The following is a 20,514-nucleotide window of genomic DNA, read 5'->3' as shown; positions in this document are numbered from 1 at the left end:
CCCCCAGCCCTTGGAGACTTAGCAGCTGACACAGCTGATCCTCCGGGGTAGATTCCAAATTACTGTCCATCCTGGGAGGCAGCACAGGGCAGATCTGGTGTAGGTGCAGGTGGGAGACTTACCTGAAGGTGCTGGCAGGTGTGGCGGTGAGGTGATGATGGTCTCTCTGAACGCTCCTCTTCTTAGAAGCAACAAGAGACTTGATGCAATTGTTGGGGAAACAGTCCTAGACTGGAGGAGCTTTATTCAGATTAAGGACAACATATTCCACCCAGTTTGCAATTCTGAATTCATGCTGTCTGCCCTGCATCCATTGCGCATCCTCCCACCTTACTGGCTATAAAAAGACCATCTCCAGATTGGAATGTCAGGAATGCAGATGTCACTGCACTTGACAAGCTAGTTGTAACAGTGTTGTCATGGATCCCTGTAAGGGGCCAGAGACAGAGCGAGTCCGGTACCAAGGACAAGCCTGCACAGGAAGTCTACGAATCTCATAGCTTGGAGGAAAAGTGAACTAAGGTTGAAACTAACAGATGGATTCTGGTTTACATGGTATCTTCTGACCGTCTGCCTCAGTTACAATGTCCTCTGGAGGTGGGCTGGTAACAAGGTGATAGACTCTTAGAGTCAAAGGGACCATAGAGGAGACTGAGATAGTCAACCTTTGTGGAACAGAGATGGAAACAGCCAGCCAGAGGGGTGCCATGAGAGAATCAGGACTAGAACACAGATCTTCTGATTCCTGGCCCTCCACCCTTTACAGGAAACACATGACCAATTGGGGATGGCTCCATGGCTGCAGCCTCTAAGACTGTAGAATGCTAGAACTAGAGGGGCTCTCTGAGGTTGCCAGATCCACCTCCTACATCCTACAGAGCAGGAAAGTTGAGCAGGGAGGAAAGGTTCCCAGTACCAGTACTGAAAGCTGGTCCAGAACTGGAACCCAGATATCCTGGAACCTGTAGGTGGACAGCACAATCATTGCACAGATATGAAGAAGTTCCTTTTACTCTGAGAGGTTCTAATCTAAACCGTGGAGTGAACACAGAAGAGGGACAATCTTAAAAATTTTCATTACAAAATGAATCTCATGGTTTCAGGTTGGGGCAGGAGAGTAACAGATCCTGTAACAATTGGGGACTTGAGGTAAGGCTCATAAATTTGTTAGCCAGTGACCCTTACTTGCCTTGCCTTTATAAGTGGGGATTTGCGCATGGGATGTTTTCTGTCTGGGAAGTCCTAGGACAGGGCCAGCAAACTACATCCCCAGGACAAACAAATTCTACTTCCTGTTTTTGTCAGTAAAGTTTGCTTGGAACACAGCCACACGAATTCACTTGGGTATCCTCAATGACTACTTTTCCTCCTGCAATGCAGAATTGAAGACTTATAAAAGTATGATTTGCAAAACCTAAAATGTCTGTGCTCTGGCCCTGTATAGAAAGAGTTAACCTGCCCTGACCTGGAGTTGAATTATGGGGTGTTTCTTGTGAATCAGGGGATGTGGATTTCATGTCCAGCCGGACAGAAATGTTATCATTACATTCAACCCGGACAGCCCATCAGTATGAATGATAAAACGGAAAATGAAAAAGGTCACAGTTTCCCTGAAGTTGAAGGAGAATCCTGAGCCAACAGTGTTGTTTTGCAGTGGTTTCATTTCAAAGTTCTCTTCTGCATGGTTCCCAAGAAATTGGAGTTCTCAGGGATCCTGAGACAGGGAAAGTTCTGGATTTTATTAATAGTATCTGAATTAATTTCCTGTAACATAGGCACAAATTAGCCCATTCTTCTTGGGAGGAAGAGAAGATTTAAGAATTAGATTATAATTGAAAACCAACTGATTGCATGATTAAGCTGAATGGCAGTCATGGCAAACCCCACGTCCCTGGTGAAACAACATTAGGATGCTGTTTGCATGCCATGGAGGGAGGTCTGCTCTTATCTTCATGCAAAAATTCTCCATTCCTCCAGGGATTATTTGGAAGATCAGGTCAGGGAGGGGCACGAGGCATGCATCTGTGCTCTCTCCATACTGTCTTGGCTTACCTCTCACTCAACACCGCCTCAAACCTGATAAATGTTGTTTTTGATAATATTTTGAAGTTCTAGTGAAAAGACTGGGGAAAACAAATGGATTCAGTTACACTGCAAATAGATTCACTAAATTTATCTTTTAAGTAAAATGAAATTCAATACATTTCAAGTTCTATAAATAAACAGTTGGGTTTTATTTCTTTTTCTTCCTTCCTTTCCACACTATGAAGCTGGTCTTTGCTCACAACTGCTTTTGCAAAAAGCTCCTCAGACCACTGCAGGGGATGAGAAAGCTGCGACCCACTCCCACCCTTTACAAGCTGGGGCTGGGGCCAGAGTACAAGTAGAAGCCCACTGGCCATAAATGCAGCCTACTTTCCTTTGCTTCTCACACCTCTGAACAACTGGTCTACCCACTCCAGCATGTAACCCTGGCTAGGACTGGGGCGAGCAAGAGGTCATTGCAGGCACTGTGAGTGGGCTTGGGCAGCACATTCCAGGTCCCTGGGTGAGCACACTCTGACACTAGCTGAGCACTTCCTGTGGCTCTCTGCACTCGTGTGGGAGGGGCACCGCCAAAGGCAGCTGGAACGGGTGCCCCTAAAGCACGGAGCAGGACTGGCTCCAACCTGGGCCTGGACCCGTGGTGGGGAACAAGCCAGCATACATGGCATCACCATGGCTTGCCACAGAATCAGACGGGAAGAAGAAAAACATTTGAACAGGGATGATGGTCTACTAGGCCGAGGCCAGCTGCAGAGAGCCAGGAGAACAGTAGCGATTATTCTCCTAGTCCAAGAACAGAGGATACCTCCCTTTCTGTATGCAAGTAAGCTTCCCGCTGGAGCCAGCTCCTGCTGAGCTGAGAACACAGATACCTCTACAGAAGGGCTACAAGCCTCCCTGAACAGAGGCCCTTGAGCGAGAGTATCTCGGAGCCTCTGCTATCAGCCCTTAACAGCGGTCCCTTCCTGCTGAGCCCGTAGAAAGCTGTGTCATGCCTGGTTTTGTCCTTGCAGATAACAACACCATCTCGGAACTCAGCTCCCTGCACGAGGAAGACAGCAATTTCCGCCAGTCTTACCATCAGATGCGAAGCAAGCAGTTCCCTGTGTCTGGGGACTTGGAGAGCAACCCTGACTACTGGTCAGGTGTCATGGGAGGCAGCGGTGGGGCCAGCCGGGGACCCTCAGCCATGGAGTACAACAAAGAGGACCGGGAGAGCTTCAGGCACAGGTGATGGCTGTGAGGGCACAGGAGCCGAAAGGCAGGGCGGTCTCAGGGCTCTGGACCCCTAATGACCCTTGCTAACCTAGCTCTGCCCTTCTCACGTATTTTACCCTATATTGACTAACGAAAATCTCATCATGTCCATCATGTTTGATCACTTGCTATGTGAAAGGTGAAATGCCAAACACTTTATCCTGTTCATGTAAGTCTCCCATTAACGTCCCCATTTTCAGTTGGGAGAATGGAACCTTCCAGATGGTAAGGGACTTAGGGTGATGTGGCCAACGACTGTGGGAGGGCAAATTTTGCACCCCACCTCTTGTGACCACATCCGCCTGAATTAACACCTTCCCCACCACCAGGTCTTTTGGCCTGGATGGGAAACACTGCCTTTCTCTTACTAACGGCAGGGGTCTCCCTGTGTCATCAAACATGGCTGTGTGTCTGGCGGCCTGCACTGGTGACTGCACGTGGCTGTCAACCACAGGCCACATAACGTTCAGGAGGCGGCCCCACGGGTGTGTGCTTAACACTTTGGGCCCACAAAGTATTTTCAGCTACACAAGCCCAATTTTGGGGCACACACGGCTGCCCTCCCTGGAGCAAGATTCTTGGGTGTGGGAGGTGTCAAAACGACCCAGCTTCCCGGGGCCCCTGCACGAGGCCCGGGTTGCCTCCCCCAACCCCGCAAGCCGCCCAAGGCCTCACCAGTGACCCCTCTGCCCGCAGCCAGCAGCGCTCCAAATCGGAGATGCTGTCCCGGAAGAACTTCGCCACGGGGGTGCCAGCCGTGTCCATGGACGAGCTGGCGGCCTTCGCCGACTCCTACGGCCAGCGGTCCCGGCGAGCCGATGGAAACAGCCACGAGGCGCGGGGCGGCAGCCGCTTCGAGCGCGCCGAGACGCGGGCGCACGGGGCCTTCTACCAGGACGGCTCCCTGGAGGAGTACTACGGGCCGCGCAGCCGCAGCCGCGAGCCGCTGACCGACGCCGAGCGCGGCTGGTCCTACAGCCCCCCGCGCCGGCGGCCGGCGGAGGACGCGCACCTGCCGCGCCTGGTGAGCCGCACGCCGGGCGCCGCGCCCAAGTACGACCACTCGTACCTGGGCAGCGTGCTGGAGCGGCCGCCGCGGCCCGAGGCCGGCGCCAGCCGCGGCGGCAGCCTGGAGACGCCGGCCAAGCTGAGCGCGCAGCTCGGCCCGCGCAGCGCCTCCTACTACGCCTGGTCGCCGCCGGCCACCTACAAGGCGGGCGCGCCGCGGGACGACGACGACGACGACGACGACGACGAGGAGGACGCGCCCGACGACGCGCTGCCGCCCTACAGCGAGCGCGAGCTGAGCCGGGGCCCGTCCTACCGCAGCCGCGACCTGCCCTTCCACAGCAACTCGGAGAAGAGGAGGAAGAAGGAGCCCGCCAAGAAAACTGTGAGGCCGCGCCTGGTGCTCCTCCTGCAAGTGGGCCGCGCGGGGAGCCGCCGGGCGCGGGGTGGCCGGGTGGGAGGCCGCCCGGCCTGCCAGGGGGTTGCCCCCAGGCCGGCCGAGGGAAGGAAGCATGGCGCTCCGGCTCGTTGAGAGTGCAGAGGGGGACGAGGGTTTACTGAGGGCCTTGGGTCCTCGGCCGTCAGCCCTGAGAAGCCACCCCCACCGCGGGCTTCTGGGTGCAGGCCCGTGTGAGCTTTTCTTCCCATGTCCTGACCCCTAGGGCAAAGGGTTTGTGACTTTTTTTTTCCTGCCCTTGGAAGGAGTAAGTCTTTAATATTATCAAATATTTATTCAGCCTTAAAATTCTCATTTTTCCCTAAATATTTTTATTGACTTGTAGCCAAAACAAGTCCATATATGTGCTTGAATTTGTGTCATCGATTTGTCCCCTGTAGTCCCTCACCTTATAATTTCCCCCACTAATTTCTCTCTCTCTCTCTCACACACACACACACACACACACACACCCCGTTTCCTGGGCCTTTTATATCTGAAGCGATTCCCACTTTGCCAGGATCTGTAGCTTTGATAAAATTTCCAGAAGAGGCCACATCCCGGAGAAGGTTGGGAGCCACTGCTATTTTCAAGGGCAGCTCACCTCTTTTTTTTTTTCCCCCTTTGACATTTTCGAGTGGAGACTGTGTACTGTGCCCTGTGTATGTCGAAGAAATCCTTTGGTCCCCACCCAGTTCACTGTCCTTTGTATGTGGCTTTATTGCTGCCTTCTCTTTAAGTGCTACGAGCAGCCACTCCATCTCTCAGCCTCCACCCGTGAGCTCTGGACCTCACAGAAACATCAGGGATAGTCACAGAGGTCGAATGTGGGGGACCAAAGTGCCTCTGACCCCGGTGCTTTGGAGGCCACTCTCCAAGCAAAAGTGCTTCTGTTCTGTCCCCCATGACACTGCCCGCCCCCCACCTTCTTGTTCTTCATGACTGCAAACTGGACCTTCCTTTTAGTGTCTACTATGATTCACAATAAATTCTGCTGATTTCAGGTCCATAGTATACCATCCACACTTGCCGTTGTGGAGCTGTAAATGTTGTGGTTATCCTTAGGGTGGTGGGAGGTTTTCCATGGCCGTGATAAGTTCTAGCAGATGGGTACTGGCTTGTGCACTGAGGCGTAGGCACAGCCATCACAAGTCTGATGCAGTGCCCTAAGAGTCAGGCTGTGCACGGCTCTCCATGGGTTGTGGGCTCTGCCCAGTGAGCCATCTCTTGTATCAGTTGCTAACCAGCACGTGATTTAATGTTGGGCTCTTTCTGCTCTTCCCCAGAATGACTTCCCAACCAGGATGTCACTTGTGGTCTGATGTTTTCAAGACATCTCTCTGAATGACTAGAAATCAGATGCAGACTACAGGGACAAGACATAAATCCAAGAGACAGCAGGCCCAGGATCTTCTCTGGCCACCGCCTTGGAAGATTTGCTGGTCTCTGCTTTGGCAAAGGATGGGAGGCAGCCTTTAAGGGAGGCAGATTTGAACCTCAAGAGCCCGGCTAACTAGTTTGAGAAACTCACCAAGAAAGCAATGACAAGTGAGAACTTTCTCACATGCAGAGTTTCTCAATTTATCCTGCTCAGCCTCCTTCCTTAATGGATCCAGGACTCCATTTCTAATTCTGAAAGAGAGTTAGCTCTGGACTGCTAATCTCCGGAAATCGCCTATGCCTACGGTCTGCTTTTCTATACCTCCCGGGCTGTGCTCAGAGACAGAAGAATTTAGCACTGCTATTGGAAGAAGGCCTTCTGCTGACAAGGGACGATAGCTTCACGGCAAAATACAGCTTTTATCCCCATCACTTCTCAGTCACAAGTCAATGACTGTTGTTACACTCAAATCAGAAGACCTTTGGTGTGAGCTCAGTGACGGCGACCTCCACAGAAATTACTTCAATTTGCTGTTCGGAATGACAATTCTTGAGTGGCTGGGACAAAAAGAGTACGCCATTTTGATAAAGCGTCTAAGTGGTATTTCTTTGTCCATTCTGAGAATATAAACTGCTTTTTCTTTCTGCTGTACACATCAACGTCTGAGTCTTGGACAGTAAGGGCTCTTCTCTTCCTCTCCTAACATTCCCACTGGTTGGTGCCACACACAGCACCCCACCTCCTCTGCACTCTGATTAACTTGTCATCAGGTGCCTTTTGATAAGTGTTTAAAATACAGGAAAGACAAGAGTGAGAGCAAGAGGAGAAAGAAGTAGTGCATGATAGAAAGGCTGAGAAAGAGTTTAAGAGGAAAAGAAATGTGGTGTCATTATAGTTTGAATTTAGGACCTTTTCCATGCAAACTCCACTCAGTCTTTTCTGATTTTATACTTCATTGATTATGAATTGTTTCTGCCATCTCAATCCCAGGACACCAGGGATGTGGGGCATGCATCTTTTTGGCCTGCCTACGCTGCCATTATAGATGCATTTGGGAGACCAAGGATATTGCTTTCTCGGGAAGGAGTAATTCCTAGTCCTACCCTTGCCTAAATGACAGATTTTTGCCTGAATTCCAAAACTAGATTCCATTAGATTTTGTAATGTGTATAGATTGCAAAAAAAAATGGCCACAAGCTCTTTGTTTCTCATCAAGAGGTGCAGTCCTGTTTTCTACCCCTTGAACCTGGAGTTGACCATGTGATTAGATGTGGCCAATGGCCCTATAGAAATTTGACACCTGCAGAGACTTGAAAGGGACTTGTCCTGTCTTGATGCTCTTGAGAAACTTAGAGCCAGCACCAGGTGAGTGAACCAGGACTGTCGTGCTGCATGATGAGAGAAAGGGGCCTGCTTAGCCCTAGCACCCCATCTGATGGCCTAGCAGCTCTCAGATGATTGCAAACACGTGAATGAGCCCAACCAAGACCAATAAAAGAACTGCCTAGCTGAGCCCAGCCAAATTGCTGATTCCTACCCAAGGTGTGAGAAGTTGGAGCACTCTATATGCTCATTTCTCTTCAAGGACAAAACTGACACTTTCCTCTTATCAGAATATTCAGCCCTGAGTCCCTTCCTCCTTGGAACCTTAGGTGTCTCACAGCCTCCACTTTCTTTGATAGACTTTGATCAAAGTGTTTCGCCCTGTGCTATTACGTTGGGACTCATGGTTGAGTCAAATCAGTGGAGGAGGAGGATGCTTGACCTCGCTGTCCCCTAAGCCAGCAGAGGTCCATTCCCTATCCATGGAGCTATGGACAACCTCTGAAGAAGATTTCTTCTCCAGCGTCTCTTTGGGCTTCTCCAGAGCCACTTAACTGGAGCTAGGCCCTATTTTCAGAGTATCATTCCATTAATATCCTTTGTACTTAATGGCGTTGCCAAAAAAGACCTATGTGTGCATTGAAAAGAAGCAGCTGAGTGAGGATCGAGAGGATGAACTGGTATTACTGTTTGCTGGAGAACTGGCCTTCCGAAGGACTTCAGTTACTCTGGCCTCTCCCAGAGGCACCAGGGGGACAATTCATCCCGGTGTTGGCACGTCCAAGGGCTGGAAGACACAAACCTGGTGCTGAGTTTCAAACTTGCTGGTGTCCCTGGCTTCTGAAAGCAAAGGTCTAGTCTGGTTGGGCCCCAATTTAGATGGGAAAGATGATTAAAACATCACTTCTTAGTCACCAGCTTTGAATTTCAACTTGCTCAGGCAATTTTGGAGAATGTTGCGTAGCTGCAGTAGCTATTATCACTTTATACTGAGCACTGTGTCAGGCTTCTCACCACCAAAGAGCCCCGTAGCACCAGCTGCAGAGGCCAAAAATATTGCTTTCTTTAGCCAGGGGCATGTCTGATTTTTGGTGAAGGTTGAGGAGAGCAATGGGAAAGAATTATTAAAATTGGAAACCTGCAATTCCAAAGACAATGAAACTATAGACAGACAATTTAAAAATACAAAGAAGATAAGCAGGCTACTGAAATAACCTTGGGGGAGAGGACTAGTTCTCTGTAGGGCTGCGTGAATCACTCAGACTTCTGGGTCTTCAGGGAAGAGAAAAAGTAATTGTTTCTGGATACGTGTACAGGAGAGAAGGCCAAATAGACAAGTCAAGGCACAGCTGGCTTCTGTCTATATATTCCTTTGTTTCTTCTTCCTGAATAGTGTCTGCATAGGAAGTGCATATACATGTTCTCTTCCTTCTTAAGTTTTATTGGGATATAAAATAAGTCTTGTGTAAGACAGTAGTTTTTGTCCAGTGGGACTCTGCAATTTAATAGGGGAAATAAGATATTTCTAAGAAAGAGGATATGATACGAAATAGTGCTATGGATAAATTACAATAAACCCAGAGATTTAAAGGATTTTTTTATTTAAATGGGAATATTTTGGTATGTAACTGTTGTGTGTGTTTGTACGTTTATACCATTTAAACATGATCAGTGGTCTGACTAGCTAATATTGAAAGTATGAACTTAGGAAGTGAATTAGGATGGGAAGGGGGGAGGGGGATGTGGGGGCGGGGTGCCCAGAGGATGGTGCAGGAGCTGTTGTGTTCGCCTGTGAGTCATGGCTGAGTCAGAGATGTGTGTTGGAGGAGGCAGTGTGGATGCAGGTGGCAGGAGGTGTCCCCTGGTAGATGAACTGCTTCCCTAGACCACTCACAGACTCATTAGGGGGCTGGGGATGATTGCCATGCGCCTGAAGGCCCGTGTCAGTTATTCCACCCCAGCACATTCACACGGAGCTTGGCACCTGTTCCCCAGGGGCTCAGTTCTGCAGCTCTTGAGTGACACTTCCTGCCTTCCTGATACAGAGCAGGTCTTGCAGAGATGTTGGGCTTCTTACCTCCCTCCTCATGGGACTGAGTACACTGGGAATGGGAAGGGGCTGCCACCCAAAGCCAGGACACAGAGCCACACCTGCATATGTGAGTTCTTGTAAGTAATCTGATTAAATTCTTAGGCAGCCTCAGAGAAAAGCTTATGTACCAGATATTGTAATTCACCCCCTCCCTTTTTTTAAATGGGTAGAGAACCCTCACTGACATTGGCGAAGTCATCAGCCTACTAAGTCTATAGACTCCCAGGCTTATAGATCTTCCCTGCTGGGTCTATGTTTCTCAACATTTTTTAAACTTTAAGAATTACTTAATTGCTGTTGTTAAAAAGATAGTGTTGGGCCATGCCTTTAAGATTAATTGGATGAGTCTGGAGCCAAGATTTATACTTTTAACATGCATTTCAAAAAGTCCTGTGAAAATGCATTTGAGAAATATGCACTAGATTTGTTCCTATCGTGTGCTCCAGACTTCTTGTCCTGGGGCCTCCTGGGGCTTTGAAATTCTTCGAATGTCTTAGTGAGGTCCCTTTGACCCACCAGGAGCTGACGGCGGAAATGTACCCAGCAGTCGGCTATGATGCCGATGATTGGCCCAGCAGAGTCCAGTAGTAGAAGAACTGTGAGAGAGAGAGGACTATTCCCCAGGAGCCTGTTCTAGATGCTTCCATTCCCAGAACAGTGACCTGTTGCGATAGTCTCACATCAATCAACAAGAATTACAGATAATTTTCCCATTCCCTTGATGGCATCCTGAGCCAGACTTACATCATGAGTAGAAAGAAATAGGCTGTTGGGGAAATGGCAAATGGAAATCATTTTTAATGATCATCAGTCTGGCTTGTCGGTACCACTGCCACCTGCAGACCCAAGGTGAGATACGTAAGGGTAGTAACATCCACATCCTTCCACAATCAGATTTCAGTGTTGCCGGGGTCTCACTGGAGTTTGACATTGACTGATAGAATGTAGAGACCAAATTCACTAAATAGAGGTCCAAGTACTTAATGTCCTAAAAGAAAAAAGTGCCTAGTGTTCTGGGATCCTACCTCCCAGTCATCTGGAAAGCTGATGACGGAAGCTTCAGGTAAGGGGCTTTAACCATCAGGGGAGAGCAAGCATCACATTGGGCTGAGCAACTTGAAGCAGCAGCCTGGGCTTTAGCACTGCCTGAGGGTGATGCAAAGGTTAACACTGATAACAGGTGTCTTATTTTCATGGGGTGCTGCTGTTTACAAACCACTTTCATATGCATGATCTCATTTGAGCCTCACATCAACCCTTGTAAAAGAGACAGAGTAGATGTTGTGTTCCCAGCACCAAGAATGTAAAACCGAGGTAGAAAAAGTTAAGGGATCTGCCTGTAGCCAAATGGCTTTTAGAATCCTAGAACCAGGCCTTCTGACCGTCTAGGGTTCCTTCCAGTTCCTACATCGCCCATGGGTCGGGCATCTGGCTTCTTCTCTTCACAGCCGGATGTCTGAGACAAGTCCTGCTCTCCATGCTCACTCCTGTGATGGGGTGAGGCAACTGGCTGCTGCCTCAACAACCAGGCACCATCCCTCAAATGCTGTTCTAAGAGGGAACTGGCGTCACGCAAGGAGTAGCATTTTCATTAGCGAGGAAGAGGAAAGGCTTTGATAGATTTGAGCTTCAGCTTCCAGCCTTTATGCGGAAGGACTTCTGAGCCGATTTCTGAGCTGTACTATGGATTCCTCTCGCTCAGGCTTCTGTGGTTGAGGGCAGGAGCGAAACACCCGGCATCTTCATACGTGTTGAGACTTTTAGGTAGAACTAAGAGTGAGAAAGGCGGGTGAGGAGGAGAAAGATGCAGCAGTTTAGCCAACGATGTTGGAGTTTCTTGTAGGGTTGGGAACAAAGTGAGTGCGGTCTGATCCACTTCCTCTAAGACGGCTGAAAGAAATGCACACAGCTCTCAACACTGGCTTAAAAAAAAAAAGCCACTTTATTGGCAAAGGTATTAAGCATTACCCCGTGAGAAAGTGCCTCGCGGGGGACTAAACAACAAAGGAACAGAAAATGGGACAGAGGGGAACCAGAAGTCTGCCTCGTGGCAGTTACCTGCCCAGTAGTTTCTGTGCCTTGTCTGTGACATCAGAACTGAAGTGTTTGCATCACTGTTACCCATGAATTCTCCCCCCCTGAGTCACAAAGTGAATTTGATTGTAACGTTTTAAATGAAATAAAGCATTTTCACCTACAATTGTTATCAAGAACTCCTAATTAGCACAACTGTGGTGAATCATGGAATCACATTAGGTGGCCTCTGCAGGAAAAAGAATCATTGACCGAAGGCCTCCCCGGGGTTGTTTCCGGTGTTCGAATAGAGGAGTAGGATTGTGAGACCGTGGGAGACACAGGTCCCAGCAGAGCACACTGTGTGTTTTTACAGAGTTCTGCGTGCTGCAGCCTGGATAAATTCCTCGCGGCAGACAACTAACAGTCAAGAAGTGGTGCAGCTGGGGCAGGGGGTAGACTGTGTGATGGGATCTGGCTCCATCTCACTAAGGGCACAGGCACCTGCCTACTAGAAATTAGGCTTGGGAAGGGAGGGAGGAAGCTGTGACTTGAGAAATTCCACTGCCCCAAAACTTTTGTTGGCAAAAGAAGTGAGAAGTTCCTCAGGGAACTATTAATCCTTTCTCAACAGCCAGACCCTCTCAAGGGAGTTCCAGACTTAAGTGTGTTGAATAGAAAACCTACTCTTGCTTGAAATATCTGGGCTCAGTTCTGTTAGTTAACTTAAACATGTCAACATGTGCATTTAGTCTACTGGAAGGCTCTGGAACAATTTTACTTTAAATACTTCCTCTAGACTACCTGCAGTTTTGTCTAATATTTCAGTTATGTCTCCTTTTCAATTCTATAAAAGCTTTATTTAGAAAATGCGTGTTTAGAATCACTCATTTTTTTTCTACACTTCTTCCTACATTTCAGACCTTCCTTGTGAAATATTTTTCTTTCTGTGATTGTCAATAGTTTATGTTGGTATGAAACAAAGCCTATTTTATTCTTGTTCTTGAGAGAGAATTTCGCCAGCTGTACGCTTCTTGACTGATAGTTATTCTTTCTCAACACACCCAAGTTATTATTCCACTCCCTCTGCCTTTCGTTGTTGTCTTTGAGAAGTCAGTTATGAATCTAGAGACCCTTCCTTTGTAAGTGATCTGTCTTGACTGCTGGTTTTAAGATTTCTCTTTGAGATCTTCCCTGCATTCTTTGGTTTAGTTAGCATGTTACCAGGTGTGGCTTTCCTTCTGTTTATCCAGATTGGGAGTATCTTGTGTTCCTGAATCTGTGGATTGGATTTTCCATCAAATGTAGAAAATTCTCAGGTATTAACACATCAAATCTTTCCTCTTCTCTTTAAATTTTCGTTTGAGGATTCTAATGTATGTTAGGTTTTTCTCGTTCTGTTCCCCTCATATTACTTAATCTCTCTTTTGCACTTTCCATCTCTGTATCTTTTTTTTTTTTTTTTTTTGGACAGGCAGAGTGGACAGTGAGAGAGAGAGAGACAGAGAGAAAGGTCTTCCTTTTCCGTTGGTTCACCCCCCAGTGGCCACTGCAGCCAGCGCACCGCGCTGATCCCAAGGCAGGAGCCAGGTGCTTCCTCCTGGTCTCCCATGCAGGTGCAGGGCCCAAGCACTTGGGCCATCCTCCACTGCACTCCCGGGCCACAGCAGAGAGCTGGCCTGGAAGAGGGGCAACCGGGACAGAATCAGGCGCCCCAACCAGGACTAGAACCCGGGGTGCCGGCACTGCAGGCGGGGGATTAACCTATTGAGCCGCGGCGCCGGCCTCTGTATCTTCTGTTTTCTAATCTGAATAATTTCTTCAGGTTTATGTTGTAGCCCACTAATTTTCTCTAGCTGCCTCTACCTTTCATTTGAGTTTTAACTTTAATTAATATATTTTTGCATTTCTAGAAGGTAAAATTAACTCTTTGAAATTTGCATTCTCATGGTTAATAGTTTCTCATTCTTTTGTATAATTCCCTCTAACTTCCTTGGATATATTAAGCATAATAATTTTAAATTTTTTAAAAAGATTTATTTATTTGAAAGAGTTACACAGAGAGGAAGGAGAGGTCTTCCATATGTTAGTTCATGCCTTAGTTGGCTGCAATGGCCGGAGCTGTGTTGATCTGAAGCCAGGAGCCTCTTCCAGGTCTCCCATGTGGGTGCAGGGGCCCAAGGACTTGGGCCATCTTCTACTGCTTTCCCAGGCCATAGCAGAGAGCTTGATTTGAAGTGGAGCAGCCGGGACTTGAACCAGCGCCCATATGGGATGCCGGCACTGCAGGCAGTAGCTTTACCCTCTATGCCACAGCACCGGCACCAATTTTAAATTTTATACCTAGTAATTCCAATATTGAAAGTATTTAATTTTGGAGTTTGCTACTTCTGCTAACTCTCACTCATGGTTTCTTGTTTCCTTATGTGTTTTGTAGTTTTTGATTGTGAACTCATGTTTGGTGGAATGCCAGACAAGGAAGACCTTTTCTGCCCGTATCTGCCCTTCTCCTCTCAGTGACTCCATAGATATGATACCTCTGGAGGGTCTGAGGTATAAGTGACTCAGTCAGTGGAGGAGTGAAAGTGCTAAGTGGAAAAAATCAAGAAGGCACACTCATTTCTCTAATGCAAGCTGAAACTTAAGATGGGGAGGGCAACAAGGTTGAACTTTACCTACTGGTCCCAGAGTTGGCTGATGTGAGAGAATAGCTATTTAATTATAGACATAGGGCTAAGGGAAGAGAAGGCATTGATTGTTAATGGTGACCAAAGATGTTAGGGATCTAGATTTCATTCAAGAAGCAAGGAAGGACTAGACTTGGAGGATGGATTTGAATTAGGCAAAACAAAATAATTTATTTTTCCTCATCATTGCCTAATTCTAATCCAAACTTATATTCATTCAATTCAAGAAATAAGAGGTAGTCTGATTACAGGTTCTCCTGAAAGATCTTGGCAGAGGCATCCCAAGAACGCTCATCATCCGTGTAGGTGAAAATTATATTTTCTGCTGAATTGTTCTTATGCAGTTCCCGAATGCAGTTCACCTGCAATGACCCACCCAACTTGGCAAGAGATGTAGGGAGGCTAGCAAGGCCCTCAGAGGTGAGTGAGTTAGCCTGTTGCGCCACCTAGTGGCATGCATCCAAGGGAATGACATGTTAATTTTCTAGGGTTCAAAAGTATTGAATACGTTAGTAACAAAATGTATTGTTTAAAAGCTATGTATGAATTAACTTCTGGCATATAAAGTGTAATAGGAGCTCTTTATTTAGAAGTGGTCAGCTCTTCTGGATGCTTTGCAAGTTTAGAACTTGCTATATCATGTTTTCAGGTTAGAGTTCTTAGATGCCAAGTGGGGAAAGCCTCATGTTTCTTGCTTGAAATTAAGTAGGAATTAGGCACACACATTTCCTGATTTAAAGCTATTTTTAGGGCCAGCGCCGTGGCTCACTTGGTTAATCCTCCACCCGCAGCACCAGCATCCCATAAGCGTGCCGGGTTCTAGTCCCAGTAGCTCCTCTTTCAGTCCAGCTCTCTGCTGTGGCCCAGGAGGGCAGTGGAGGATGGCCCAGGTGCTTGGGCCCCTGCACCTGTGTGGGAGACCAGGAGGATGCACCTGGCTCTTGGCTTCAGATTGGCGCAGCACTGGCCGTGTCTGCCATTGGGGAGTGAACCAACAGAAGGAAGACCTTTCTCTCTCTCTGTCTCTAACTCCACCCGTCAAAATTTTTTTTAAAAAAAAGCTATTTTTAAATGTGATTTTAGCACCTTGAATTGCAAGTGCTTCCTAAAGTCACATTAGGACTCTGACTTTACAGTATAGTGAAGCCAGGTTCTCCGTAACAAAAAAACACTGTGTCATTGGACTGTGCAAATAAAGGACCTAAATTGTCCATTCCCAGGCCTTGGGCTGGAAAACATGAATCAATCTGTCTCCCTCTTGCTCTCTCTCACCTTTGTCTCTAAAAACCAAGCAGAGGAGAAGATTCTGTGGTCTCATGTTAAAACACTTGGGCTGGCCGGCGCCGTGGCTCAATAGGCTAGTCCTCCACCTTACGGCGCTGGCATACTGGGTTCTAGTCCTGGTCAGGGCACCGGATTCTGTCCCGGTTGCCCCTCTTCCAGGCCAGCTCTCTGCTGTGGCCCGGGAGTGCAGTGGAGGATGGCCCAAGTGCTTGGGCCCTGCACCCCATGGGAGACCAGGAGAAGCACCTGGCTCCTGGCTCCAGATCAGCGCGGTGCGCCGGCCACAGCAGCCATTGGAGGGTGAACCAACGGAAAAGGAAGACCTTTCTCTCTGTCTCTTTCTCACTGTCCACTCTGCCTGTCAAAAAATAAAAAATAATAATAATAAAAAAAAAAACGGGCTATCTTTTGCTGCTTTCCCAGGCACATTAGCAGGGAACTCGGAAGTGCAGCAGCTGGGACTCAAACCAGCACCCACATGGGATGCTGGTGCTGCAGGTAGCGGTTTTACCTGCTATGCCAGATATTTTTTATCTATTTGAAAGGCAGAGTGATGAGGGTGGGGTGATATTTTCCATCTGCTGGTTCACTCTCCAAATGACCACAATGGCCAGGGGTGGACCAGGTGGAAGCCAGGAGCCTGGAGCTCCATGTGGGTCTCTTGTGGTTGTGCACAAGCACTTGGGCCATCCTCCACTGCTTTCCCAGGCACATTAGCATGGAGCTGGACTGGAAGTGGAGCACCTAGGTTTTTGCTAACAGAAGCCAACTCAGACTAACTTATGGGAAAAAAAGGACAGGAGGGGATGGAGGTGGTTTACTAGAAATATCCTTTCTTTCTTTCTTTCTTTCTTTCTTTCTTTCTTTCTTTCTTTCTTTTTTTTTTTGACAGGCAGAGTTAGACAGAGAGAGAGAGAGAGACAGAGAGAAAGGTGTTCCTTCTGTTGGTTCACCCCCGAAATGGCCGCTAGGGACGGCATGCTGTGCGGATCCGAAGGCAGGAGCCAGGTGCTTCCCCTGGTCTCCCGTGCGGGTGCAGGGCCCAAACACTTGGGCCATCCTCCACTGCACTCCCAGGCCACAGCAGAGAGCTGGACTGGAAGAGGAGCAACCGGGACAGAATCCAGCGCCCCAACCGGGACTAGAACCCGGGGTGCCGGTGCTGCAGGTGTAGGATTAGCCTAGTGAGCCGCGGCGCCGGCCATTTTTTGGGGGGGGGGAGATTTCTGATGAGCATGCTCAGGTCCTCCTTGTGGGGAGTGTGTTGGACTTAGTTCTCCCTTCCCTTGAGAGAATATTTCTAAACAAATGAATTTCCTCCCCGAGAATCGGCTGCTTTTAACTTGTTAAAACTTGCCCACTATTCTGTGTGAAAAGCTGGAATAGAAAGAAAACATTAGCATCATGGGTAGTCTTTGGTCAGGTAAGTAATATATTGATCCCTTGGAAAGTAATACGGTGTCCTTTTAAATCACGCTTTATCAGTTATACGATCTGTGTGTGAAGATTTGTGTGTGAATACACATGAAACAATGCTATTGTAGTCTCCCAGGGCCGGTGCTGCACACACATGAAGATCACAAGTCCATTGGGAAAGACATCATAGGTCCTTGGGCCCCTGTCACACACATGGGAGACCTGGAGGAAGCTCCTGGCTCCTGGCTTCAGCCTGGCCCAGCCCTCGCTGTTGCGGACATTTAGGGAGTGAACTAGCAGATGGGAGATCTCTATTTCTCTCTCTCTCTCTCTGTAATTCTGCCTTTCAAAAACATAGAATAAATCTTAAAACAAAACACACCCTGTGGCTCTCCAGTCTTTTTGACACAACGTCAGGTGTCCTGCAGTGCACAGAAGGCTCTCTGCTATCTGCTTCCCTCCATCTCAGCTTTAGTGCTGGGCTGCTTTGCCCACCCTCCTAGTTCCCCTCTGTTCTAATATGTAGAATCATCTGTAGCTCTTGAAGACACTGTGTTGTTTTGTACCTGTGTGCCTTCATCCCAGAATGCCTTCCTCCCTGTCCTCAGGCACTTTCTTATGTGCATTCTAAGATTCAGTTTGGGTGGCACTTCCAGCAAGCTGAGCCAAGAGACCTTGTTCCCTGCTTCTGCAGCAGTCTCTGTGCTGTTGCTGTGTTTAGCACATCAGTTCCCAATGGGGTCCTCGTGTGTCGATCTACGCTGGATGGCAGGCTGTTGGAACATAATCTTTTCTGCTTTCCTTCATACCACTATGGAGTGTGGCACATAGTAGGTTCACCAGTGTCAGCTTTACTCAACAAAAGTGAGGTCGTTTCTTTTTTTAAAGATTTATTTATTTATCTGGAAGGCAGAGTTACAGAGAGGCAGAGGCAGAGAGAGAGAGAGAGAGAGATCTTCCATCTGCTGACTCACTCCCCAAATGGCCACAACAGCCGGAGCCATGCCAATCCAAAACCAGGAACCAGGAGCATCTTTTGGGTCTCCCAAGTGCATGCAGGGGCCCAAGCACTTAGGCCATCTTCTGCTGCTTTCCCAGGCTATAGCAGAGAGCTGGATTGGAAGTGGAGCAGCCAGGACTTGAACCAGCGCCCATATGAGATGCTGGCACCACAGGCAGAGGCTTTACCCACTATGCCGCAGCGCAGGCCTGAGGTCATTTCTTGATATCCTGAAAACTCTGATCTCAGGAGGCTGGAGAGCAATCACAGCTACGCAGGTCGAGTATGCTCAGACACCTTAATATCCAGAATACATCTCAGCCGGTACCGATGATCTCAATCTAGCCATATGTTAGAGCAGAGGTTGCGCCATGTTGCAGAGGGAAAACTGCCCCTCTCACAGTGACACGAGCTGGGAGGGGTTTGGAAGGCAGGGACTGTTTTTCCTTCTAAGCCTTGGATAAGAGGTTCTGAGATTCATGGCCACAGAGTATGGAGGCAGAAACACCTGAGGCCCTACACGGACTGCCAACCTCAGCTGTGCACTGCAACAGATGACCTATAGCTTCCATCCCTGCCATCCCTGTGGGAGACCTGTATTGTGTTCTGGGCTCCTGGCTTCAGCCTGGCTCGGCCATGGCTGTTGCAGGCATTTGAGATGAAGAACTTTTTTGTGTCTGTCTCTTCAACTTTGCTTTTCAAATAAAAAAAAAAAATGAAAATAAATAAATAACCCAAGGTAACAAAAATTAGGGTGGTAGGTAGAAAATATCAACATTGTGGCCAGCGCCGCGGCTCACTAGGCTAATCCTCCACCTGTACCCCAGATTCTAGTCCCTGTTGGGGCGCCGGATTCTGTCCCCGGTTGCTTCTCTTCCAGTCCAGCTCTCTGCTGTGGCCCGGGAAGGCAGTGGAGGATGGCCCAAGTGCTTGGGCCCTGCACCCGCAAGGGAGACCAGGGGGAAGCACCTGACTCCTGGCTTCAGATCAGTGCAGCCGCCAGCCGCAGCGGCCATTTGGAGGGTGAACCAACAGAAGGAAGACCTTTCTCTCTGTCTCTCTCTCTCTCTCACTGTCTAACTCTGCCTGTCAAAAATAAAAAAAGAAAAGAAAATATCAACGTTGTGAGTGCCCCTCAAACTCTCTTTCAATGTGCACCAAATTCTGAACAGCTAGCTCGGCTTCTGCAATGTTGTGGTATAAAATGGTGAATACGGGGAGAACTCAGGGGAGCGTGGCCTGGCTCGGTTGGTTTACATGGAAGGAGCAGAATGTGACAGAGGAGAAGGTGAGAGACCATGGCCAGGCTGCAGCAGGAGAGCCCAGAGAGGGGCAATGAAGGAGCTTGGGAAATACATGAGATTTTAAGAGAAATATGCAGAGAGGATTTTATTTGTTTGTTGTGACTACAATGTCCTTTGGTGTTTCCGAGAGACATTAGTATGTCCCAGGATGGGATCAGTGGGTACAGTGATGGTAACAGCCTCTGTCTTCAAAAGGCCTCTGTCTTGTCATCAGCACAGATGTTAACAAAACCATTTTGACTTCTATATGGAGAACAGATTATAAGGAGACACGCGTGGGAGAGGGAAAACAGAAGGCTATCACAGATGTTGTGTGAGAGAGTGGAATAAGATGGTGTGCTGGCATGGAGGTAGAGTGTGGGTTATGAATGTATTTTGGAGGCTGAGTGAGTAGGTTTGCTGATTGACCAAGTTTTGGTGGCGCAGCGGGTTAAAGCCCAGGCCTGAGGTGCCAGCATCCCATATGGTCGCCGATTCTAGTCCCGGCTGCTCCTCTTCCGATCCAGCTCTCTGCTATGGCCTGGGATAGCAGTGGAAGATGGCCCAAGTGCTTGGACCCCTGCACGCACGTGGGAGACCCAAAAGAAGCTCCTGGCTCCTGGCTTTGATTGGCGCAGCTCCGGTCATTGCGGCCATCTGGGGAGTGAACCAGCAGATGGAAGACCTTTCTCTCTGTTTCTCCCTCTCTCTGTAACTCTGTCTTTCAAATACATAAAATAAATCTTAAAAAAAAAAAAAAAAAAGCAAAGCAAAGGAAAACCAAGTGATTCCCAGGTCTCTGACCTGAATATCTGATGAAAACAGTGACATTTCTCAAGGTGGAGAAAGTCAGGTGCAGGGTAGAATGGGATGCTTTCACTGAAGCCAAAAAGAAAACTTGACACAAAGCGGCAAAAACAAGAAGGAAATGTATTAGCCTGCCAGATGTAGGACAGGCTACAGCGATTGGTTGTCCCACCCCCTGGAATATGTTATCACTGTTTTCTTTCTAACTCTCTTCTTTGCCAGCCACCTTTTTTTTTTTTTTTAAGACTTATTTTATGTATTTGAAAGACAGAGTTACAGAGAGAGGGAGAAACAGAGAGAAAGGTCTTCCATCTATTGGTTCACTCCCCAGATGGCCGCAATGGCCAGAGCTGCGCCAATCAAAGCCAGGAGCCAGGAGCTTCTTTTGGGTCTCCTACGTGGGTACAGGGGCCCAAGGACTTGGGCCATCTTCCACTGCTATCCCAGGCCATAGCAGAGAACTGGATCAGAAGAGGAGCAG

At 48.3% G+C, this 20,514-nt stretch overlaps 1 protein-coding gene across 3 annotated transcripts in view; it reads left to right on the top strand.

Moving 5' to 3' along the window:
- The window catches only part of ILDR2 (immunoglobulin like domain containing receptor 2), a 63,243-nt gene extending 54,076 nt beyond the window's left edge, over positions 1 to 9,167 (top strand). For all 3 annotated transcript variants that reach the window (XM_062192676.1, XM_062192675.1, XM_062192674.1), the window contains 3 exons: positions 3,060 to 3,276; positions 4,000 to 4,696; positions 6,034 to 9,167. In XM_062192676.1, coding sequence (XP_062048660.1) covers positions 3,060 to 3,276; positions 4,000 to 4,696; positions 6,034 to 6,069 — 950 coding nt within the window. In that variant the 3' untranslated portion in view covers positions 6,070 to 9,167. The remainder of the gene's footprint in view (positions 1 to 3,059; positions 3,277 to 3,999; positions 4,697 to 6,033) is intronic.
- Positions 9,168 to 20,514: the final 11,347 nt, after the last annotated feature.

Source organism: Lepus europaeus, chromosome 5 (genome assembly GCF_033115175.1).
Source record: "Lepus europaeus isolate LE1 chromosome 5, mLepTim1.pri, whole genome shotgun sequence".
Classification (NCBI taxonomy): domain Eukaryota; kingdom Metazoa; phylum Chordata; class Mammalia; order Lagomorpha; family Leporidae; genus Lepus; species Lepus europaeus.
This window is presented reverse-complemented; position numbering and strand designations above follow the sequence as displayed.